Source organism: Anomaloglossus baeobatrachus, chromosome 6, assembly GCF_048569485.1.
Source record: "Anomaloglossus baeobatrachus isolate aAnoBae1 chromosome 6, aAnoBae1.hap1, whole genome shotgun sequence".
Classification (NCBI taxonomy): Eukaryota; Metazoa; Chordata; class Amphibia; order Anura; family Aromobatidae; genus Anomaloglossus; species Anomaloglossus baeobatrachus.
In genome coordinates this window covers 526752517-526777481 of record NC_134358.1, presented here as the reverse complement: position 1 = coordinate 526777481, position 24965 = coordinate 526752517, and the positions used below count along the sequence as shown (strand labels likewise).

Here is a 24965-nt window from a genome sequence, read left to right as displayed (position 1 = left end):
CCAGGCTCCCGCTTTTTCATCCTACGCCATGTCTGCCATTCTAGAGGCTTCTCACCGCACTGCGGTGGCTTCCGCTAATTCTCTCGCGATCCGCAGGATCTTGTGGCTTCGAGAGTGGAAAGCAGACGCTTCTTCTAAGAAGTACCTTGCTGGGCTCCCCTTTGCTGGGTCCCGGCTGTTCGGTGAACAACTGGATGAAATTATTAAGGAAGCTACTGGCGGGAAGAGTACTTCCTTGCCACAAATTAAAACCAGGAAACCTGTCCAGGGCAGGAACCAGTCGAGGTTTCGTTCCTTTCGTTCCTCTAACTGGTCATCCTCTAAGCCCTCAGCTTCGTCCACTACCTCAGCCAAGGATCGTAAACCGAACTGGCGCGCGAAGCCGCGTCCTCAGAAGAACGGAGGAGCCGCTGCCACTAAGGCAGCCTCCTCTTGACTATCTGGCTGCGCCAGCAACGTCCTTGGTCGGTGGCAAGCTCTCCCACTTTGGCGACGTGTGGTTTCAACACGTCTCCGATCAGTGGGTGCGGGATATCATCTCCCACGGCTACAGGATAGAATTTTCTTCCAGCCCGCCAAACAGATTTTTTCTGTCCGCTCCCCCCTGCTCCAATGCCGCCGCCTTCTCACAGGCCGTGGCATCCTTGCAGGCCAACGGTGTAATTGTTCCGGTTCCCGCCCGGGAACGGTTCAGAGGTTTCTACTCAAACCTCTTCCTAGTCACCAAGAAGGACGGTTCCTTCCGGCCCATCCTGGATCTCAAGCTTCTCAACAAGCATGTTCAGGTGCGGCGCTTTCGCATGGAATCTCTGAGATCGGTCATTGCCTCAATGACCCAAGGAGATTTTCTGGCATCCATCGACATCAGAGATGCCTATCTGCATGTGCCTATTGCGGTTTCACACCAGCGTTGGCTACGCTTTGCAATCGGAGAGGAACATTTTCAATTCGTGGCTCTCCCCTTCGGGTTAGCCACGGCCCCTCGTGTTTTCACCAAGGTCATGGCAGCAGTGGTTGCGGTCCTGCATCTCCAGGGGTTGGCAGTAATCCCCTACCTGGACGACCTTCTAGTCAAGGCCTCATCCAGTGCAGACTGCCAGCGGAGTGTCTCGCTCACTCTCGCCATGCTTGTTCAATTCGGGTGGCTTGTCAATCTGCCCAAGTCCACTCTGACCCCGACCCAGGAACTTGCGTACCTAGGGATGCAATTCGAGACTCTGCCGGCACTTATGAAGCTGCCCTTAGTCAAACAGCAGTCCCTTCATCTGGCGGTGCGCTCTCTGTTGCAGCCCCGCCGTCATTCCATCAGGCACCTCATGCAGGTGCTGGGTCAGATGGTGGCGTCAATGGAAGCGGTTCCCTTTGCCCAGTTCCATCTGCGTCCCCTGCAGCTGGACATTCTCCGCTGTTGGGACAAGCGGACCTCTTCCTTGCACAGGCTAGTGGCTCTGTCGCCGCAGACCAGGAGCTCTCTTCAGTGGTGGCTTCGGCCCCCTCTCTCTGTCACAGGGACGCTCCTTCCTGACTCCGTCCTGGGTGATCCTCACCACGGATGCCAGCCTCTCCGGCTGGGGAGCAGTATTTCTCCACCACCGAGCACAGGGCACTTGGACTCCGTCTGAATCAGCCCTCTCGATCAATGTGCTGCAAATCAGGGCTGTTCTTCTAGCTCTTGTAGCCTTTCACCACCTGTTGGCGGGCAAGCACATTCGAGTCCAGTCGGACAACGCGACAGCGGTTGCCTACATCAATCACCAGGGCGGGACTCGCAGCCGCCTGGCGATGTTGGAGGTTCAACGAATCCTTCAGTGGACGGAGGACACAGAGTCCACCATATCCGCAGTCCACATCCCAGGCGTAGAAAACTGGGAGGCCGATTATCTCAGCCGTCAAACCGTGGACAGCGGCGAGTGGGCCCTGCATCCGGCAGTGTTCCGGTCAATCTGCCGCAAGTGGGGCACTCCGGAAGTGGATCTAATGGCATCCCGGCACAACAACAAGGTCCCGGTTTACGTGGCTCGCTCCCACGATCCTCAGGCCTTCGCAGCGGACGCGCTGGTTCAAGATTGGTCTCAGTTCCGTCTGGCCTATGTGTTTCCCCCTCTAGCTCTCTTGCCCAGGGTTCTGCGCAAGATCAGAATGGAGGGCCGTCGGGTCATAATCATTGCTCCAGACTGGCCCAGGCGAGCTTGGTACCCAGATCTGCTCCGTCTGTCCGTAGAAATGCCGTGGCATCTCCCGGACCGCCCAGACCTTCTCTCTCAAGGTCCGTTTTTCCGCCAGAATTCTGTGGCTCTCAAATTGACGGCGTGGCTCTTGAGTCCTGGATCCTGACTGCTTCAGGCATTCCTTCTGAGGTCATCTCCACTATGACTCAGGCTCGGAAGTCTTCCTCGGCCAAGATTTACCACAGGACTTGGAAGATTTTCCTGTCCTGGTGTCGCTCTTCCGGCCATGCTCCTTGGCCGTTCTCTTTGCCGACCATCCTGTCTTTTCTACAGTCCGGTCTGCAGCTAGGACTGTCCCTCAATTCCCTCAAGGGACAGGTGTCGGCTCTGTCGGTATTATTCCAGAGGCGTATCGCCCGACTGGCCCAGGTGCGCACCTTCATGCAGGGCGCATCTCACATCATTCCTCCTTACCGGCGGCCTTTGGATCCCTGGGATCTTAATCTGGTCCTCACGGCCTTACAGAAACCCCCCTTTGAGCCTCTTAGGGAGGTTCCCTTGTTTAGACTTTCACAGAAAGTGGTTTTTCTAGTAGCCATAACTTCTCTCATATATAGCCCGGAGGGAGGAGCTACACGTTTTGAGTGTAGTACTTTGTGTGTCCTCCGGAGGCAGTAGCTATACACCCATGGTCTGGGTCTCCCATGTTGGAACTATAAGAAAAAGAATTTACGGTAAGTAAACAAAATTCTCTTTTTTGTACATGTGGTTTAACCCCTTCACCCCCGGCCACTAAAACACCCTAATGACCGGGCCATTTTTTGCAATTCTGACCAGTGTCACTTTGATAGGTTATAACTCTGGAACGCTTCAACGGATCCTGGCGATTCTGAGACTGTTTGTTTTTTCGTGACATATTGTACTTCATGTCAGTGGTAAATTTAGGCCGATAATTTTTGCGTTTATTTGTGAAAATTTAGGAAATTTTGCAAACATTTTGAAAATTTCGCAATTTCAAATTTTGAAAATGTATGCCTATAAATCTGAGAAATGTCACACAAAATAGTTACTAAATAACATTTCCCACATGTCTACTTTACATCAGCGCAATTTTCGAAACAAAATTTTCTTTGTCGCTCCATTGGGAGACCCAGACATTTGGCTGGGTCTCCCAATTGGAGCTAGAAGAAAAGGAATTTACGGTAAGTAAACAAAATTCCCTTCTTCTTTGTCGCTCCATTGGGAGACCCAGCCAAGTGTCTGGGTCTCCCAATTGGAGCTAGAAGAAAAGGAATTTACGGTAAGTAAACAAAATTCCCTTCTTTTTCCGTTAGAAGGGGTCAAAGTTCATCAGCAATTTATCATTTTTTCCAACAAAATTTACAAACGAATTTTTTTTTTTAGGGACCACATCACATTTGAGGTGACTTTGAGAGGCCGAGGTGACAGAAAATACCCAAAAGTGACCCCATTCTAAAATCTGCACCCCTCACTCTGCTCAAAACCACATCCAAGAAGTTTATTAACCCTTTAGGTGCTTCACAGCAACCAAAGCAATGTGGAAGGAAAAAATGAAAATTTTACTTTTTAACACAAAAATGTTACTTTAGCCATAAAATTTTACATTTTCACAAGGGAGAAAAGAGAAAGTTCACCCTACAATTTATTGTGCATTTTCTCCTGAGTACGCTGATACCCCATATGTGGTAAAAATCAATTGTTTGGGCGTACGGCAGAATTCGAAAGGGAAGGAGCGCCATTTGAATTTTTGAACACAAAATTAGCTGCACTCATTAGCAGACGCCATGTCGGGTTTGAAGACCCCCTGAGGTGCCTAAACAATTGAGCTACCCCACAAGTGACTTCATTTTGGAAACTATAGAGCCCTCAAATAATTTTTCTAGATGTTTGGTGAGCACTTTGAACCTCTGGGGGCTTCACAGAAGTTTATAACGTTGAGCCGTGAAAAGAAGAAAAATTTTTTTTTACCACAAAACTGTTGCTTCAACTAGGTAGCTTTTTTTTTCACAAGGGTATCAGTAAAAAATGCACCATAAAATGTATTGTGCATTTTCTCCTGAGTTCGCAGATACCCCATATGTGGTGGAAATCAAATGTTTGGGCACACGGCAGGGCTCGGAAGGCAAGGAGCGCCATTTGAATTTTTGACTGCAAAATTAGCTGCACTCATTAGCGGACGCCATGTCGGGTTTGAAGACCACCTGACCACCACTAATTTTTCTAGATGTTTGGTGTGCACTTTGAACCCCTGGGGGCTTCACAGAAGTTTATAACGTTGAGCCGTGAAAAGAAAAAAATAAAATTATCATCACTAAACTGTTGCTTCAACTAGGTAGCTTTTCTTCATCGTTCCTTATGGGAGACCCAGACCATGGGTGTATAGCTTCTGCCTCCGGAGGACACACAAAGTACTACACTAAAAAGTGTAGCTCCTCCCTCCGAGCATATACACCCCCTGGATGACCACATCTAGCCAGTTCAATGCTTTGTGTTCAGGAGGTCACACACACATGCATTCTCATCTGATTTTTGATTTCAAAGAGTTGGAAGAAAAGCGAGTCCAAACTGGACTCCCGGCATGTCCCTTCTCACCCCACTGTGTCGGCGGTGCTGTTAAGGTTGATTTTACAAGGCTGGAGCCTTACATGCCGCGCTCCTTCACCATCCCTCGGGCTCTGGCTTGAAGTGGGAGCCATCACGGTTCTCACTGCTTTGCAGGAGACCGGTCTCCATCCGCAGCCCTTTCAGGACCCTGCCGGACGGAGCGCTCACCCCTCAGGGACCTGGCCCTGCGTCTCATAAGCTAAGTATTGAGACGTTATTGTGTGGTCCCTTGTACATTTATTGTGGGGAGAGTGTGTTATTTCACTTTGCTGTGATTTCCGGCCGGTTCTCTGGTTTTCTCCTGAGAACCGCGCCGAGGGTGCCTGCTCGTCGCCCGCATGGGAAAATTTAGGCCCCGGCTTCGGCTGCGGCCTAGTTTCGTTTTCACTGCCCCTGCATGTCAGTCATGCAGGGGGACAGTGCGCCGCCGCCCACCGGCCGTTCAGCAGAGGGGAGGACACTCCTCTCTGAGGAGATGTTTCCCTCCCCTGTATATCCCCTTGGCCCTCCGGTTCCCGCTCTTGGACTAATCCTCCGCCCCCCCCTCCTCACTCCGGCGCCATTTTATCAGCGTTCACACACTGATCGGCGCTGGCTGCTACAGCTCTGCATCTGTCTGGGGGTCCAAGCTGTGGAATCCGGAGGGCACACAAAACGGCCACAACCTCTGGTTGTGGACTTTCTTGTACTCTCTGGGGGTCATTCTGAAGGAGTGTGTTCTTTACTGCAGAACCTCCACCTCAGCAGCATGTCTCTCACTAGGAGCAAGGCTGCAAGGCTTTACTCTATATGCACTGCATGTCAGCTCATACTGCCTGAACCGAGCACATATCCACATTGGGATGCCTGCTTTAACATGGTGGTGCCTCAGCCTGGTGTCTCCCCAGGGGTCCCTCCGGCTGCTCCGGCACCGGTGGCTGAACCCCCGGCTTGGGTAGCTTCGTTTTCTAAAGCTATCTCCCAGTCCCTTGCCGACTCCATGGGACAGCTGTCCCGGACTCTGCTGACCATGCATCAGCCCCCTTCTCAGGGCGCCTCTGCTGCTCCGACTCGCTCTGAGAGCTCACAGAGGATTTTTCATCTGTTCCCGGCCTCCTAAACGGAGACGCAGGGACTCTTCTCCTTCCTCGTCCCACGACTCTGATTCACGAGCTGAATTGCAGGGCGAGGAGGATGCCTTTACTGTGGGCTCGGACGCTACCTCTATGTACCCCATTGTTTTATCTGAAGGGGATGCGGATGTTAGTGACTTGATTGCGTCCATTAATTCCGTACTGGACGTCAATCCACCAGTGTCAGAGGAACAAGCCTCTCTGGTAGAAAAACACCAGTTTACCTCACCTAAGAGAGCAAGGAGTATGTTTTTTAACCACTCCAGTTTTTCAGGCCACTGTGACCAAGCCCAGGGCCTGTCCTGACAAACGCTTCCCAAAGCGTAGTTCTGATGAACGTTTTCCCTTTCCACCAGAGGTGGTCAAGGAGTGGCATTCACCAAAGGTAGATCCTCCGGTGTCTAGAGCCCGGACAGTTGTATCTGTGGCCGATGGCACCTCACTTAAGGATCCCACTGACCGCCAGGTTGACCTTCTGGCCAAATCTGTATATGAGGCAGCAGGGGCCTCGTTCTCCCCGTCTTTTGCAGCGGTGTGGGCTCTTAAGGCCGTCTCTGCTTCTCTGGAGGAGATGCATTCCCTCACCAGGGACTCTATGCCGAAATGGTTGCCTTAATTTCCCAGGCTTCGGTTTTTTCATCCTATGCCATGTCTGCCATTCTGGAGGCTTCTCACCGCATGGCGGTGGCTTCCGCTAATTCCCTCGCGCTCCACAGGATCTTGTGGTTTCGAGAGTGGAAAGCAGACGCTTCTTCTAAGAAGTACCTTGCTGGGCTCCCCTTTGCTGGGTCCCGGCTGTTCGGTGAACAACTGGATGAAATTATTAAGGAAGTTACTGGCGGGAAGAGTATTTCCTTGCCACAAACTAAAACCAGGAAACCTGTCCAGGGCAGGAACCAGTCGAGGTTTCGTTCCTTTCGTTCCTCTAACTGGTCATCCTCTAAGCCCTCAGCCTCGTCCACTAACTCAGCCAAGGATCGAAAACCCAGCTGGCGCACGAAGCCGCGTCCTCAGAAGAGCGGAGGAGCCGCTGCCACTAAGGCAGTCTCCTCTTGACTATCTGGCTGCGCCAGCAACGTCCTTGGTCGGTGGCAGGCTCTCCCACTTTGGCGACGTGTGGTTCCAACTCGTTTCCGATCAGTGGGTGAGAGATATAATCTCTCACGGCTACAGGATAGAATTATTCTTCCAGCCCGCCAAACAGATTTTTTCTGTCCGCTCCCCCCTGCTCCAAAGCCGCCGCCTTCTCTCAGGCCGTGGCTTCCTTGCAGGCCAACTGAGTAATTGTACCGGTTCCCGCCCGGGAACGGTTCAGAGGTTTCTACTCAAACCTCTTCCTAGTCCCCAAGAAGGACGGTTCCTTCCGGCCCATCCTGGATCTCAAGCTTCTCAACAAGCATGTTCAGGTGCGGCACTTTCGCATGGAATCTCTGCAATCGGTCATTGCCTCAATGACCCAAGGAGATTTTCTAGCATCCATCGACATCAGAGATGCCTATCTGCATGTGCCAATTGCAGTTTCACACCAGCGTTGGCTACGTTTTGCAATCGGAGAGGAACATTTCCAATTCGTGGCTCTCCCCTTCGGGTTAGCCATGGCCCCTCGGGTATTCACCAAGGTCATGGCAGCAGTGGTTGCGGTTCTGCACCTCCAGGGGTTGGCAGTGATTCCTTACCTGGACAACCTTCTAGTCAAGGCTTCATCCAGTGCAGACTGTCAGCGGAGTGTCTCGCTCACTCTCGCCACTCTAGTCCAGTTCGGGTGGCTTGTCAATCTACCCAAGTCCACTCTGACCCCGACCCAGGAACTTACGTACCTAGGGATGCAATTCGAGACTCTGCCGGCACTTGTGAAGCTGCCCTTAGTCAAACAGCAGTCCTTTCATCTGGCGGTACGCTCTCTGTGATGCCCCGCCGTCATTCCATCAGGCACCTCATGCAGGTGCTGGGTCAGATGGTGGCGTCAATGGAAGCGGTTCCCTTTGCCCAGTTCCATCTGCGTCCCCTGCAGCTGGACATTCTCCGCTGTTGGGACAAGCGGACCTCTTCCTTGCACAGGCCAGTGGCTCTGTCGCCACAGACCAGGAGCTCTCTTCAGTGGTGGCTTCGGCCCCTCTCTCTGTCCCAGGGACGCTCCTTTCTGGCCCCGTCCTGGGTGATTCTCACCACGGACGCCAGTCTATCCGGCTGGGGAGCAGTATTTCTCCACCACCAAGCACAGGGCACTTGGACTCCGTCCGAATCAGCCCTCTCGATCAATGTGCTGGAAATCAGAGCTGTGCTCCTAGCTCTCATAGCCTTTCACCACCTGTTGGCGGGCAAGCACATTCGAGTCCAGTCAGACAACGCGACAGCAGTTGCCTACATCAATCACCAGGGCGGGACACGCAGCCGCCTGGCAATGTTGGAAGTTCAACGTATCCTTCAGTGGACGGAGGACTCCAAGTCCACCATATCCGCAGTCCACATCCCAGGCGTAGAAAACTGGGAGGCAGATTATCTCAGCCGTCAAACCGTGGACAGCGGCGAGTGGGCCCTGCATCCGGCAGTGTTCCGGTCAATCTGCCGCAAGTGGGGTACTCCGGAAGTGGATCTAATGGCATCCCGGCACAACAACAAGGTCCCGGATTACGTGGCTTGCTCCCACGATCCTCAGGCCTTGGCGGCGGACGCGCTGGTTCAGGATTGGTCCCAGTTCCCTCTGGCCTACGTGTTTCCCCCTCTAGCTCTCTTGCCCAGAGTCCTGCGCAAGATCAGAATGGAGGGCCGTCGGGTCATAATCATTGCTCCAGACTGGCCCAGGCGAGCTTGGTACCCAGACCTGCTCCGTCTGTCCGTAGAGGTGCCGTGGCATCTCCCGGACCGCCCAGACCTTCTCTCACAAGGTCCGTTTTTCCGCCAGAATTCTGCGGCTCTCAGATTGACGGCGTGGCTCCTGAGTCCTGGATCCTGATGGCTTCAGGCATTCCTTCCGAGGTCATCTCCACTATGACTCAGGCTCGGAAGTCTTCTTCGGCCAGGATTTACCACAGGACTTGGAGAATTTTCCTGTCCTGGTGTCGCTCTTCCGGCCATGCTCCTTGGCCGTTTTTCCTTGCCGACCATCCTGTCCTTTCTACAGTCTGGTCTGCAGCTAGGACTATCCCTCAATTCCCTCAAGGGACAGGTCTCGGCTCTGTCAGTGTTGTTCCAGCGGCGTATCGCCCGACTGGCCCAGGTGCGCACCTTCATGCAGGGCGCATCTCTCATCATTCCTCCTTACCGGCGGCCTCTGGATCCCTGGGACCTCAATCTGGTCCTCACGGCCTTACAGAAACCCCCCTTTGAGCCTCTTAGGGGGGGTTTTCTTTGTTTTGTCTTTCACAGAAAGTGGTCTTTCTGGTGGCCATAACTTCTCTCAGGAGAGGCTCTGATTTGGCTGCGCTCTCTTCGGAGTCACCCTTTTTGGTTTTTCACCAAGACAAGGTGGTTCTCCGTCCGACTACGGACTTTCTCTCTAAGGTGGTGTCTCCTTTCCACCTTAACCAGGACATTTTTTATTGCCTTCCCTTTGTCCGGCCCCTGTGCATCGCTTTGAGAAAGCGTTGCATACTTTAGATTTGGTGCGGGCGCTCCGGATCTATGTGTCACGCACCGCTGCCCTCAGGCGGCTGTCGCCCATTTGTGAAGTTAGGTTTTGCCTACTTCTCAGTTTTGTTTATTTCCCACCCATGGTACATTAACATAATGGAGGAGCACATTAACATAATGGAAAATTCAGTTGTACTAATTTGTACTGGATCATGTACTATGGACTAATTTTTCTGCAGAAGCCTGCCTATACTGGGGCTTAATATTTGTGTGTTTTTTTTTTTTTTTTTTTGTTTTTTTTTTTGTCCTGGTTTTCCTGATAGGAAGCTGTTATCTATCACAGTGTGATTATATGAGCACTTTGTTGTACCATGTACTAATTTGTACTGGATCATGTACTATGGACTAATTTTTCTGCAGAAGCCTACCTATATTGGGGCTTAATTTTTGATTTTTTGTCCTGGTTTTCCTGATAGGAAGCTGTTATCTATCAGACAGTGTGATTACATGAGCACTTTGTACTTAATACATTCTAGTACTATTGTATGGCCATCCGTAGTGTAATTATTATTTTAATTCACTAACTATCTAGGGCAACTAGAGGGTGAGCCGACGTGGAACGGGGGCGCCCAAAACAGTTACGGCGTCATACCCTCCGTTGGTAGGTAGGAGCAAGGTCCCATAGGGTGCTATAGGGACCCCATATATTTAGCTCCTCCCCTTCATCATCTACGCCCTTTGTGTGTTCACTATTAATGGGTGTCTAAATTTTAAAATATATCAATAAAAGTTTAATATTAATTGAAATTGAGGTTTTTTGTTTTTCGTATATTGAACTCAATTGGTCCTATTGTATATGGTTTTTTCTATATTTCCCACCCATGGACTGCTTTGAGACGTCCCATGGTCTGGGTCTCCCATAAGGAACGATGAAGAAAAAGAGAATTTTGTTTACCGTAAATTCTTTTTCTTATAGTTCCGACATGGGAGACCCAGCACCCTCCCTGTTGCCTGTTGGCAGTTCTTGTTCCGTGTGTTTTCACCGGCTGTTGTTGTAGACAGAGGTTCCGGTTTTTCCGAGTTTTACTCTATCTCTACTTGTGGGTGGATGTCCTCCTTCAGCTTTTGCACTAAACTGGCTAGATGTGGTCATCCAGGGGGTGTTTATGCTCGAAGGGAGGAGCTACACTTTTTAGTGTAGTACTTTGTGTGTCCTCCGGAGGCAGAAGCTATACACCCATGGTCTGGGTCTCCCATGTCGGAACTATAAGAAAAAGAATTTACGGTAAGTAAACAAAATTCTCTTTTTTTTCACAAGGATATCAGAAAAAAATGCACCATGAAATTTATAGTGCATTTTTTCCTGAGTACGACGATACCTCATATGTGGTTGAAAATAATTGTTTGGGCGCATGGCGGGGATCAGAAGAGAAAGAGCACTATTTGACAGCAAAATTGGTTGGAATCATTAGCTGACGTAATGTTGCATTTGGAGACCCCCCCCTGAGGTGCCTAAACACAAGTGACCCCATTTTGGAAACTAGACCCCTCAAGGAATTTATCTAGATGTTTAGCGAGCCCCAAGGGGCTCCACACAAGTTGATAATGTTGAGCCATGAATACAATTTTTTTTTTTTTCACCACAAAACTGTTACTTGAACTAGCTTTTTTTCACAAGGGTATCAATAAAAATGTAACATAAAACGTATTGTGCAATTTCTCCAGAGTACGACGATACCTCATATGTGGAGGAAAGTAATTGTTTGGGCACATGGCAGGGCTTAGAAGAGAAAGCGCACCGTTTGACAGCAAAATTGGTTGGAATCATTAGCGGACGCCATGTCATGTTTGGAGACCCCCTATGGTGCCTAAACAGTGGAGCTCCCTCACAAGTGACCCCATCCCCTCAAGGAAATTATCTAGATGTTTGGTGAGCCCCTTGCACCCCCAGGGGCTCCACAGAAGCTGATAACGTTGAACCGTGAATTTTTTTTTTTTTTTTTCTTTGTCGCTCCATTGGGAGACCCAGACAATTGGGTGTATAGCTATGCCTCCGGAGGCCACACAAAGTATTACACTAAAAGTGTAAAGCCCCTCCCCTTCTGCCTATACACCCCCCGTGCTCACGGGCTCCTCAGTTTTTATGCTTTGTGCGAAGGAGGCAGACATCCACGCATAGCTCCACAGCTTAGTCAGCAGCAGCTGCTGACTAGGTCGGATGGAAGAAAAGAGGGCCCATAACAGGGCCCCCAGCATGCTCCCTTCTCACCCCACTTTGTCGGCGGTGTTGTTAAGGTTGAGGTGCCCATTGCGGGTACACAGGCAGGAGCCACATGCTGTTTTCCTTCCCCATCCCTTAATGGGCTCTGGGTGAAGTGGGGTCCGGATCGGTCTCCAGGCACTGGGACCGTGCTCCCTCCGCAGCCCCTGGGAATCTGCTGGATAGGAGCCGGGTATCGTCAGGGACAAGGCCCTGCTACTGTGAGGTACTCTGTGTCCCCGTGGGGACAGCGCATGGAGCGCTGGTGCCACACACATTGCAGCACTGCTAGGTGTGTTAGTGCGCCGGGGACTATCGCGCATGGAGCGCTTGTGCCATACACTTTCCAGCACTGCTGGGTGTGTTAGTGCGCTGGGCATGGAGCGCTTGTGCCAGACACTTTCCAGCACTGCTGGGTGTGTTAGTGCGCTGGGCATGGAGCGCTTGTGCCAGACACTTTCCAGCACTGCTGGAGGTGTTAGTGCGCCGGGGGACTACCGCGCGGCCGCGCTTATTGCCGGCCGCGCTTATAACTTTAGTCCCTGGCTTCTGGGCCTAGTGTCGTTTATTCCCGCCCACAGGCCTGCCAGTCAGGGGAAGGGCGGGACGCTGCACAGATAGTCAGCGCAGAGGGCTGGAGCATACATTTGTATCCTCCTCCCTCCTCACTCAGTACACTGGGGCACTAGATTCCCGCACTTTTCTTGGGCACGCCCACGGTCCCCTCCTCCCCACAGAACACCGGCAGCCATTCCTGTCAGCGATTCAGACGCTAGAGAGGAGAGACAACACAGGGAGACCCAGGCAGGGAATCTGGTGATCACACAACCGCTCTGAGCGGTCGGTAAGCAGCACCTGTGGTGCTGGCCCCACGGAGTACCGAAGTGTGTGTATATATATATATATATATATATATATATATATAGATAGATAGATAGATAGATATAGATATAGATATAGATATAGATATAGATATATATATATATATATATATATATATATATATATATATATATATATATATATATATATATAGGCTTATAGGCTATACATTTGCACTGTACGGTCGCTCTGTTGATTTTTGGCTATATACCCTCCTGGTTGTTCTCAGAGGAGACAACATGTCATCCGCAAAAAGCAAGGGTGCCAAAGCACAGGCGTACTTTGCAACCTGTACCTCTTGTACAGCCGTACTACCGGCAGGTTCCACTGACCCTCATTGTGTGCAATGCTCGGCCCCTGTGGCACTTACTCAGCCGGAGCCTCTACTACAGGTGGCCCAGGTGGAACCACCTGCTACCACTGTCCAGGTGACAGGGACGGAGTTTGCAGTATTTGCTGACAAACTGTCTGAGAGTATGGATAAATGGTCTGCTAAAATACTGGAAGCATTGCAGTCCAGACCGGTGATTCAGGCCCCGGGCACTGTCCAATCCTTGACCCCTGGTCCCCCTCATTTGGAACAGCAAAATGCCCCTGGGGTAACCCATAGGTCACAGGGTGAGGTCTCTGACACGGACCGCAGTCCCAGGCCGCCCAAGCGGGGTCGCTGGGAAATTCCCTCCACTTCATCACACTGTTCAGGGTCCCAGCAGGGGGACTCTCTGGAGGATGAAGCGGAGGTATCAGATCAGGATTCTGATCCTGAAGCCGCTCTCAACCTAGATACACCTGAAGGTGACGCAGTAGTGAATGACCTTATAGCGACCATCAATCAGGTGTTGGATATTTCTCCCCCAGCTCCCCCAATTGAGGAGTCTGCTTCTCAGGAGAAATTCCGTTTCAGGTTTCCAAAGCATACATTAAATATGTTTCTGGATCACTCTGACTTCAGAGAGGCAATCCAGAAAAACCGAGACTGTCCAGACAAGCGTTTTTCCAAGCGCCTTAAGGACACACGTTATCCCTTCCCCCCCGAGGTTGTTAAGGGCTGGACTCAGTGTCCTAAGGTGGATCCTCCAATCTCCAGACTGGCGGCTAGATCCATAGTTGCAGTGGAAGATGGGGCTTCACTCAAAGATGCCACTGACAGACAGATGGAACTATGGTTGAAATCCATCTATGAAGCTATAGGCGCGTCTTTTGCTCCAGCATTCGCAGCCGTATGGGCGCTCCAAGCTATCTCAGCTTGTCAGGCGCAGATTAATGCAGTACACGTACATCTGCCCCGCAAGTGGTGTCCTTAACCAATCAGGCGTCGGCGTTTGCGTCCTACGCCATTAATGCTATCCTGGACTCGGTGAGCCGTACGGCGGTGGCATCCGCCAATTCGGTGGTACTCCGCAGGGCCATGTGGCTACGTGAATGGAAGGCAGACTCTGCTTCCAAATAGTTCTTAACCGGTTTGCCATTGTCTGGCGACCGCTTGTTTGGTGAGCGATTGGATGAAATCATTAAACAATCCAAGGGAAAGGATTCATCCTTACCCCAGTCCAAACCAAACAGACCTCAACCACGGAAGGTACAATCGAGGTTTCGGTCCTTTCGGACCGCGGGCAGGTCTCAATTTTCCTCGTCCAAAAGGCCTCAGAAAGGTCAGAGGAACTCCGATGCATGGCGGTCTAAGGCACGCCCTAAAAAGACCGCCGGAGGAACCGCTCCCAAAGCGGCCTCCTCATGACTTTCGGCCTCCTCAAACCGCATCCTCGGTCGGTGGCAGGCTCTCCCGCTTTTGCGACACCTGGCTGCCACAAGTAAAAGACCGATGGGTGAGAGACATTCTATCTCACGGTTACAGGATAGAGTTCAGCTCTCGTCCTCCGATACGTTTCTTCAGAACATCTCCGCCCCCCGACAGAGCCGAGGCTCTTATGCAGGCGGTGGGCACCCTGAAGGCGGAAGGAGTGGTGATCCCTGTTCCTCTTCAGCAACGGGGTCACGGTTTTTACTCCAACTTGTTCGTGGTGCCAAAAAAGGACGGATCCTTCCGTCCCGTTCTGGACCTAAAACTGCTCAACAAGCATGTGAAAACCAGGCGGTTCCGGATGGAATCGCTCCGCTCCGTCATCGCCTCAATGTCCCAAGGAGATTTCCTGGCATCAATAGACATCAAAGATGCTTATCTCCACGTACCGATTGCACCAGAGCATCAGCGCTTCCTGCGCTTCGCCATAGGGGACGAACACCTTCAGTTCGTGGCACTGCCTTTTGGCCTGGCGACAGCCCCACGGGTCTTCACCAAGGTCATGGCAACAGTGGTGGCAATCCTACACTCTCAGGGACACTCGGTGATCCCTTACTTAGACGATCTCCTTGTCAAGGCACCCTCTCAAGGGGCATGCCAACACAGCCTGAACATTGCTCTGGAAACTCTCCAGAGTTTCGGGTGGATCATCAATTTTCCAAAGTCAAATCTGACACCGGCCCAATCACTGACATATCTTGGCATGGAGTTTCATACTCTCTCAGCGATAGTGAAGCTTCCGCTGAACAAACAGCGTTCACTACAGACAGGGGTGCAATCTCTCCTTCATGGTCAGTCACACCCCCTGAGGCGCCTCATGCACTTCCTAGGGAAGATGGTGGCAGCAATGGAGGCAGTTCCTTTTGCGCAGTTTCATCTGCGCCCACTTCAATGGGACATTCTCCGCAAATGGAACAGGAAGTCGACGTCCCTCAACAGGAACGTCTCCCTTTCTCGGGCAGCCAAAGCTTCCCTTCAGTGGTGGCTCATCCCCACTTCTCTGTCGAAGGGGAAATCCTTCCTGCCCCCATCCTGGGCGGTGGTCACGACGGACGCGAGCCTGTCAGGGTGGGGAGCGGTCTTTCTCCACCACAGGGCTCAGGGGACTTGGACTCAGACAGAGTCCTCCCTTCAGATCAATGTTCTAGAGATAAGGGCAGTGTATCTTGCCCTAAAGACGTTCCAGCCGTGGCTGCAAGGCAAGCAGATCCGAATTCAGTCGGACAACTCCACAGCGGTGGCATACATCAACCACCAAGGCGGGACACGCAGTCTGCAAGCCTTCCAGGAAGTTCGGCGGATTCTGCTGTGGGTGGATGGCTCCACCATATCCGCAGTTCACATCCCGGGCGTAGAAAACTGGGAAGCAGACTTTCTCAGTCGCCAGGGCATGGACGCAGGGGAATGGTCCCTTCACCCGGACGTGTTTCAGGAGATCTGTTGCCGCTGGGGAATGCCGGACGTCGACCTAATGGCGTCCCGGCACAACAACAAGGTCCCGACATTCATGGCACGGTCTCAAGATCACAGAGCTCTGGCGGCAGACACCTTAGTTCAGGATTGGTCGCAGTTTCAACTCCCTTATGTGTTCCCTCCTCTGGCACTGTTGCCCAGAGGGTTACGCAAGATCAGGGCCGACTGCCGCCGCGCCATCCTCGTCGCTCCAGACTGGCCGAGGAGGTCGTGGTACCCGGATCTGTGGCATCTCACGGTCGGCCAACCGTGGGCACTACCAGACCGACCAGACTTGCTGTCTCAAGGGCCGTTTTTCCATCTGAATTCTGCGGCCCTCAACCTGACTGTGTGGCCATTGAGTCCTGGATCCTAGCGTCTTCAGGATTATCTCAAGAGGTCATTGCCACTATGAGACAGGCTAGGAAACCAACGTCCGCCAAGATCTACCACAGGACGTGGAGGATATTCTTATCTTGGTGCTCTGATCAGGGTTTTTCTCCCTGGCCATTTGCCTTGCCCACTTTTCTGTCCTTCCTTCAATCCGGATTGGAAAAGGGTTTGTCGCTCGGCTCCCTTAAGGGACAAGTCTCTGCGCTCTCTGTCTTTTTTCAGAAGCGCCTAGCCAGACTTCCACAGGTACGCACGTTCCTGCAGGGGGTTTGTCACATCGTCCCTCCTTACAAGCGTCCGTTAGAACCCTGGGATCTGAACAGGGTGCTGATGGTTCTTCAGAAACCACCGTTCGAGCCAATGAGGGATATCTCTCTCTCACGCCTTTCGCAGAAGGTGGTTTTCCTAGTAGCAGTCACTTCACTTCGGAGAGTGTCTGAGCTAGCAGCGCTGTCATGCAAAGCCCTTTTCCTGGTGTTTCACCAGGACAAGGTGGTTCTGCGTCCGGTTCCGGACTTTCTCCCTAAGGTGGTATCCCCTTTCATCTCAATCAGGATATCTCCTTACCCTCTTTTTGTCCTCATCCAGTTCACCAATGTGAAAAGGATTTGCACTTGTTAGATCTGGTGAGAGCACTCAGATTCTACATTTCTCGTACGGCGCCTCTGCGCCGCTCGGATGCACTCTTTGTCCTTGTCGCTGGCCAGCGTAAAGGGACACAAGCTTCCAAATCAACCCTGGCTCGGTGGATCAAGGAACCAATTCTCGAGGCTTATCGTTCCTCGGTGCTTCCGGTTCCCTCAGGGCTGAAGGCCCATTCTACCAGGGCCGTGGGAGCGTCCTGGGCTTTGCGGCACCAGGCTACGGCTCAGCAGGTGTGTCAGGCGGCTACCTGGTCGAGCCTGCACACTTTCACGAAACACTATCAGGTGCATACCTATGCTTCGGCAGATGCCAGCCTAGGTAGGCGAGTCCTTCAGGTGGCGGTTGCCCACCTGTAGGACGGAGCCGGTTGCGGCTCTATTATGAGGTATTATTTACCCACCCAGGGACTGCTTTTGGACGTCCCAATTGTCTGGGTCTCCCAATGGAGCGACAAAGAAGGGAATTTTGTTTACTTACCGTAAATTCCTTTTCTTCTAGCTCCAATTGGGAGACCCAGCACCCGCCCCTGTTTTTTGTGTACACATGTTGTTCATGTTGAATGGTTTCAGTTCTCCGATATTCCTTCGGATTGAATTTACTTTAAACCAATTTATAATTTTTTCCTCCTTCTTGCTTTTGCACCAAAACTGAGGAGCCCGTGGGAGCACGGGGGGTGTATAGGCAGAAGGGGAGGGGCTTTACACTTTTAGTGTAATACTTTGTGTGGCCTCCGGAGGCATAGCTATACACCCAATTGTCTGGGTCTCCCAATTGGAGCTAGAAGAAAAGGAATTTACGGTAAGTAAACAAAATTCCCTTCTTTTTTTACCACAAAATGTTTGCATCAACTAGGTAGCTGTTTTTTTTTTTTTTTTACAACGGTATCAGGAAAAACTGCACCATAAAACGTCTTGTGCAATTTTTCCTGAGTACGCAGATAATTCATATGTGGTGGAAATAAATTGTTTGGGCGTATGGTAGGGCTCAGAAGAGAAGGAACGCCATTTGACTTTTCAAACTCACAGACGCGGTGCACTGATCGACCGCTGCAGGACGCACATTCGGATGAGATACAAAAAGCGTCGGTGATACGGAAAAAAAGAAAGTCACGCCAAAAATTGAGCAGGGATGCAGATCCGTTATGTGCATCCCTGATCAGCACTCGGCGGGACGCACGGACAGATGCGATACAAAAAGCGTCGGGGATACGGAAAAAAAAAGTCACGCCAAAAATTGACCACGGATGCAGATCAGTTATCTGCATCCGTGATCAGTGCTCGGCGGGACGCACAAACAGATGAGGTGTAAAAATGGACAGGATACAGGGAAAAAAAAAAAAAAGTTATACTCACAGTACCCAGAGGAGTAGCAGGAGGAACAGAAGGCAAGTGAGATAAACAGACAGCTGTACAGGAGCAGCAGCAGGACGTTGGACAGATCAGCAGAAGACCCAGAGATGGAGGCAGATGTGATCGGGCCAGTGAAGAAATCGGACGACCCGGTGAAGGCAGGTAAGAGGACGTCAAGGGGAGAGGGGAGGGGGAGAGCAGAGGGGGATACCGGAGAAGCAAGGAAGGAAGCAAGGAAGCAGAATAGAGATGACAGAGGAGGCAGGCAGATCGCAGGGGGAGCAGATCGGGATGTCGGGTGGCAGATCGGGGGGAGCAGGGGCCATAACGAGAGCGCGCAAGAGCCATAACGGGAGCGCGCAGGGGCCAAAACTGAGCGCGCACGGGCTGGAAGAAGAGTGCAATACTCACGTGGAGCAGGCAAGAAGACGGTGACATTAGCGGCAGCAGCGGTGGCGTGGTACCACAAGTACCAGCCACTCCACGCTGCAGACATGTTGGGGGAGGGTCCCCAGACCAGCACAGGCCTGGGGAGGGCGGCCACCTGCAGATCAGACCGCCCCACTGCACACTGATTGGAGCGATTGCGCGTCATAGCACGATCGCTCCAATCAGTGCTATAGGGGCTGGGGGCGGCATGTTTGAGATCCACCTATGATCTGCTGTAGCTGCTACAATAGATCATAGCAGGATCTCATAGTATCGCACTAATTCGGGCATTATTTTTGCCGAAATCAGTGCAAATGTTGTGGTTGGCGGTTCAGATTTGAACAGCCAATCACAACGATCGTCGATGGGGGGTTGCGATGCCACCCCCTCTGGGGTCAAGCAAAGGTCCCCTGCTGTAAGAAACAGCAGGGGACATCATTTGAAAGCCATTGCTATGGCCACGGCAATCAAATGAAGTTTAGGCAGTAAAATTACGTCCCTGGTCGTTAAGTCACGTTAAAATAGGACGTAATTTTACTGCCCGCGGTCGTGAAGGGGTTAAAAACCTATAAAACAAAATTTCATTCAAATATCCGAGTAACTTTTTTTTTGCGATACATGGAACGTCATTCCTGTGCCACAGTCATAAACTCTTCTGATACCAGTTGTAAAAAAATAAATAAAATAAAAACATAAAATAGGAAATGAAGAGTTTTTCCCTTTTTTTCTTTTTTTTTCTTTCTTAAAGTACACATTGTAAGAAATCTGACCATAGACTGCAATGATGAAAACTGAGTTCAAATAACCTCCTCTGAATTCCAAACCTTCAATTTTAAGAAAGTTGAAAAATTGTTTGTTTTTTTTTTCCCCTAAACTGTTGTCAGTTTGTTGATATTTATAAATTTTGTATATGAACAGGTTGAAGAGGCAAAACAAGAGTTACAAGAAGTAGTAGAGTTCCTGAAAAATCCTCAGAAATTCACAGTTTTAGGAGGCAAACTTCCCAAAGGTAAGGAACCTTCTATGATTCCCAATCTCATGTGTACTCAGAGGAAAGGGACTCCTCTTTCTTGTGCTTGTCGACTGCTCTGCACTTTGGACTGTACGTACTTTGGGTCATGAGACGTGACCATGCAATGATCCTCAGTGATGAGAAACATCCTCTCACCGACTTTTTGCCCCTCTGGTTTTCTCGACTACGAGATAATAATATATATAATAATATTTATTCATTTATATAGCGCTATTAATTCCATAGCACTTTACATACATTGGCAACACTGTCCCCGTTGGGGCTCACAATCTAAATTCCCTATCAGTATGTTTTTGGAGTGTGGGAGGAAACCGGAGTACCCGGAGGAAACTCACGCAAACACGGGGAGAACATACAAACTCCTTGCAGATGGTGTCCTTAGAGCAGGGGTGGGGAACCTCCGGCCCGCGGGCCGCATGCGGCCCGCCATGACCTTTTATGTGGCCCCCGGGCAGATTCCCGGGGGAGGCAGTGCTCGTGCTGTCACCGCGGTCTTGCTGCCGCCGGCCCTTTAAATCCACACATTGCTGTTTGTGCTGCAATGTGTTCTCCCGGCCAGTGCCAACATGATCAGGACTTACTTTGTGGGCGGGTCCACAGCAGCCTCACAGTTTCCAGCGTTGTGTGTCCGCCCCCTGCCCTCCGGAGATCAGTGCCTGCCTTCTTTTTCTGATGCTATGTGTCCGGCTCCTGCACTCCGGTGATGTGAATGCAATGCTGCTGTGAGGCCTGCGCCGACCCTCTGCTGCTATGTGCCCTGCCCAATGCTTTGTGCCTCCCCACCCCAGTTCTGAAAACCCTCCAGAGTTGCATGAAACTCTCAGCGCAGTGTGCCCACCAATGTCCTGTGTGCAGCCCCCGAATGTCCTGTGTGCACCCCCACACAATCCTATGTGCAGCCCATCAACCAGTCCTGTGTGCAGCCCATCCCCCCCAATCCTGTGTGCAGCCCATCCCCCCCAATCCTGTGTGCAGCCCATCCCCCCCAATCCTGTGTGCAGCCCATCCCCCACAATCCTGTGTGCAGCCCATCCCCCCCCAATCCTGTGTGCAGCCCATCCCCCCCCAATCCTGTGTGCAGCCCATCCCCCCCCAATCCTGTGTGCAGCCCATCCCCCCCAATCCTGTGTGCAGCCCATCCCCCCCAATCCTGTGTGCAGCCCATCCCCCCCAATCCTGTGTGCAGCCCATCCCCCCCCAATCCTGTGTGCAGCCCATCCCCCCCCAATCCTGTGTGCAGCCCATCCCCCCCCCAATCCTGTGTGCAGCCCATCCCCCCCCAATCCTGTGTGCAGCCCATCCCCCCCCAATCCTGTGCAGCCCATCCCCCCCCAATCCTGTGTGCAGCCCATCCCCCCCCAATCCTGTGTGCAGCCCATCCCCCCCAATCCTGTGTGCAGCCCATCCCCCCCAATCCTGTGTGCAGCTCATCCCCCCCGATCCTGTGTGCAGCCCAAACCCCCAGTCCTGTGTGCAGCCTCTCCGTGATGTCTTTGCCTCCCCCCAGTGATGTTTGTGCTCCCTCCAGTGATTTCTGTGCCCCCAGCCCCGCGTGTGGTGTCTGTGCCCCCAGCCCCGCTTGTGGTGTCTGTGCCCCCAGCCCCGCTTGTGGTGTCTGTGCCCCCAGCCCCGCTTGTGGTGTCTGTGCCCCCAGCCCCGCTTGTGGTGTCTGTGCCCCCAGCGCCGCTTGTGGTGTCTGTGCCCCCAGCCCCGCTTGTGGTGTCTGTGCCCCCAGCCCCGCTTGTGGTGTGCATGCCCCCAGCCCCATGCCCCCAGTTAATTAATTGCTTCACCCAATATAGCAGGGTCATTTAAACATTGATAATTTTGTGCGGCCCCCGAAGGTTGGTAGAGATTTCCAAATGGCCCCCGACAGGAAAAAGGTTCCACACCCCTGCCTTAGAGGGACTAGAACCCAGGACCTCAGCGCTGCAAGGCTGCAGTGCTAACCACTGAGCCACTGTGCCGCCCATAGACTTCATTCCTTTCTGCCTGTCGGCAGTTTGTGGTGCTTACATGTCTCGCCTGCCAAATTCCTTTTTCATTTTTTTAACAATGTACAAATACTGTTCGGAGGTGCGTGTTTTCATTGTGAAAACTTGTTAGAAAACAGAGTCCTTAAGGAGGTGCCAAAGAGAGTTTTTCTATAGAAGTTTGGAGGATGAAATCCGCCGTCCAAAGCGTGTATGAAGTTATTGGTGAATTAGATGGAATGTACAGGAACATTACTGGATAGGCATGATGGAGGACGTCCAAAAGTGTCCGAGGAAACCATTCAAAATTGGGAAACGGCGACTTCTTGTATTCAACATGCAAATGATTAGCAAAGAAAGGTCGTATTCGCCCGTACAGAGGCACTGTCATTTGGGAATTAAAAGGGCTGGATCAAAAGAAAAGAATTTATGGTCAGTGATTCCAGACCTTCATTGCTGAAAAAGAAACATATTGGACTATACGTGGTACACCGACCCAGCCTGGTTTCACCTCCGTGGCTACATCAATTCACAAAACAAGTGTTTGGTCAGCTGACAACTCTCACACGCTTCATGAAACGTTTCTTCACCTAGAAAAACTTGGTGTTTGGTGGCCATTTCTAGGCAGCACATAATTGGCCTCATTTTGTTTTGAAGCAACAGTGACCACAGCGCTGTACATGGAAATCTTCCAAATATTCATCAATCAGTTGGACAGTGAGGAACTTAGAATGGGTGACTTCCAACTGATGGTGCACATGTCAGTTGTCAGTATGTGAGAGATTGAAGCCTTATTTGATGACAAAGTAATCTCCAAGGGACTGTGGCCACCAAAGTCGCCTGATTTTAAAGGAATCTGTCACCAGGCTTTTGCCACCTAATCTGAGAGCAGCATTATGTAGAGATCCTGATTCCAGTGATGTGTCACTTACTGGGCTGCTTAGTGTAGTTTTGATAAAATCACAGTTTAATCAGCAGTAGATTATCATTAGAGGACTACTTGGTGTTCTGCAGGTAGTCCAGCATATTCATGAACTATGTATAACTGCTAGATCTGCAACAGAAACAACATTGATTTTATCAAAATGACAGAAAACAGCTCAGTACGTGACACATCGCTGGAATCAGGGTCTCTGTCTCTACATCATGCTTTTCTCAGATGGGGGAACAAAAACCTGGTGACAGATTCCCTTCAACACCGCCAAATTTTTTTCTTTAGCGACCATTTGAAAGTCAGGTGTACAGCAACAAGCCATGATCATTACAGGCTCTCCGAGAGAACATACAGTGTATGTATACTGGCTATGATCCCAGACGTCCTGTGGAATACATTCAGCAATATGGCAAGACACATACAGGCTTTCTCGGATGTGAACCGTGGAGATTTTCATCACTGGCTTTATAACATCCGTTTCTCATATAAAGTCAAAATTTCAGTGCGATGGTCTCTTAGAAGTTACAGGATTTTCTTTATCGTTTCTTTGGGAGACCCAGACCATGGGTGTTTAGCTTCTGCCTCCGGAGGACACAAAGTACTACACAAAAGTGTAGCTTCTCCCTCTGAGCTTATACACCCCCTGATGAGCAGACTCAGCCAGTTTATCGCTTTGTGTTCAGGAGGCATACATCCACACATGCACTCTCATATGATTATTCCTTTTGGAACGAGATTCAAGAGTGGGGTCCACGTCTGGACCCCCGGCATGTCCCTTCTCACCCCACTGTGTCGGCGGTGTTGTAAGGTTGATTCCTAGGCTGGAGCCTTACATGCCGTGCTCCTTCACCATCCCTCCTGGGCTCTGGATTGAAGTGGGAGCCAGCACGGTTCTCCATGCTTGGCAGGAGACCGGTCTCCATCCGCAGCCCTTCAGGACCCTGCTGGACCAGAGCACTCATCCCCAGGGACTTGGCCCTGCGTCTCAGCAAGCTAAGTACCTGAGACGTTTAGTTTTTGGGGTCCCTGTACTTTATTGTTGTGGGAGAGTGTGCTTATTGTGTTTTCTGACATTTCCGGCGGGTTCTCTAGCTGTCGCCTGAGAACCGCGCCGATGGTGCCTGCGCGTCGGCCGCGCCGCTCAAATTTAGGCCCCGGCTTCGCCGGAGGCCTACTTTCTGTTTCACTGCCCTCGCATGTCACTCATGCAGAAAGACAGGCTCGGCTCCGCCCGGCGGCCGTTCTGTACAGGGGAGGGACACTCCCCACTGCAGTGTGTGTCCCCTCCCCTGTAGGTCTCTATGGCCCTCCAGATCCCACTCCTCAAGCAAGTCCCGCCCCCTCTCTTCGCTCCGGCGGCCATTTTCTCAGCGTTCTCTCTGCGATCAGTCATTGCAGCGCTGGTCTGCAGCATCTCTGCTGAGGTGCTGTGCTTGGGGGTCCGGGCTTCGGGATCTGGAGGGCACACAACACCGCTCCAGCGGTCTGGTAAGCCACAACCGGTCTCCGATTGTGGACCTCTGTATATACTCTCTGGGGTTCATTCTCTGGCAGAGCCCCCACTCCAGCAGCATGTCTCACACGAGGAGCAAGGCTCCAAAGCTTTATTCAGTATGCACTGCATGTAACCTCCTGCTGCCTGAACCGAGCATCTTCCCACATTGTGATGCCTGCTCTAACCTGGCGGTGCCTCAGCCTGGAGTCTCACCCCCAGTGGTCTCTCAGGCTGCTCCTGCTCCTGTGGCTGAACCCCCGGCTTGGGTAGAATCCTTTTCTAGGTCTATCTCCCAGTCTTTTGCTGACTCCATGGGACTTCTGTCCAGGACTTTGCTGAACATGCATCAGCCCCCTTCACAGGGTGCCTCTGCTGCTAGGGGTCTCTCAGGACCGGAGCTCACAGAGGATTCATCATCTGGTCCCAGACCCCGTCCTCCTGAGAAGAGACGCAGGGTTTCCTCTCCTTCCTCGTCCCGCGGCTGTGATTCAGGAGCTGACTCGCAGGATGAGGAGGATGCCTTTACGGGGGACTCGGAGGTTAACTCCATGTACCCCATTGATCTGTCCGAAAGTGACTCAGATGTTAGTGATTTGATTGCTTCCATTAATTCTGTACTGGATCTCAATCCGCCAGTATCAGAGGAGCAACCCTCTCTGGCAGAAAAGCACCAGTTTACCTCGCCTAAGAGAGCAAAGAGTGTGTTCTTTAACCACTCCAGTTTTCAGGCCGCTGTGACAAAGCCCAGGGCCTGTCCTGACAAACGCTTCCCAAAGCGTGGTTCTGATGACCGCTTTCCCTTTCCACCTGAGGTGGTCAAGGAGTGGGCTCATTCCCCAAAGGT

At 51.6% G+C, this 24965-nt stretch overlaps 1 protein-coding gene across 1 annotated transcript in view; it reads left to right on the top strand.

Annotated features, from left to right (window-relative positions):
• Positions 1-24965, top strand: part of YME1L1 (YME1 like 1 ATPase) — a 171705-nt gene that overhangs the window by 77378 nt on the left and 69362 nt on the right. The window contains exon 9 of the mRNA XM_075315530.1: positions 19605-19695. Coding sequence (XP_075171645.1) covers positions 19605-19695 — 91 coding nt within the window. The remainder of the gene's footprint in view (positions 1-19604; positions 19696-24965) is intronic.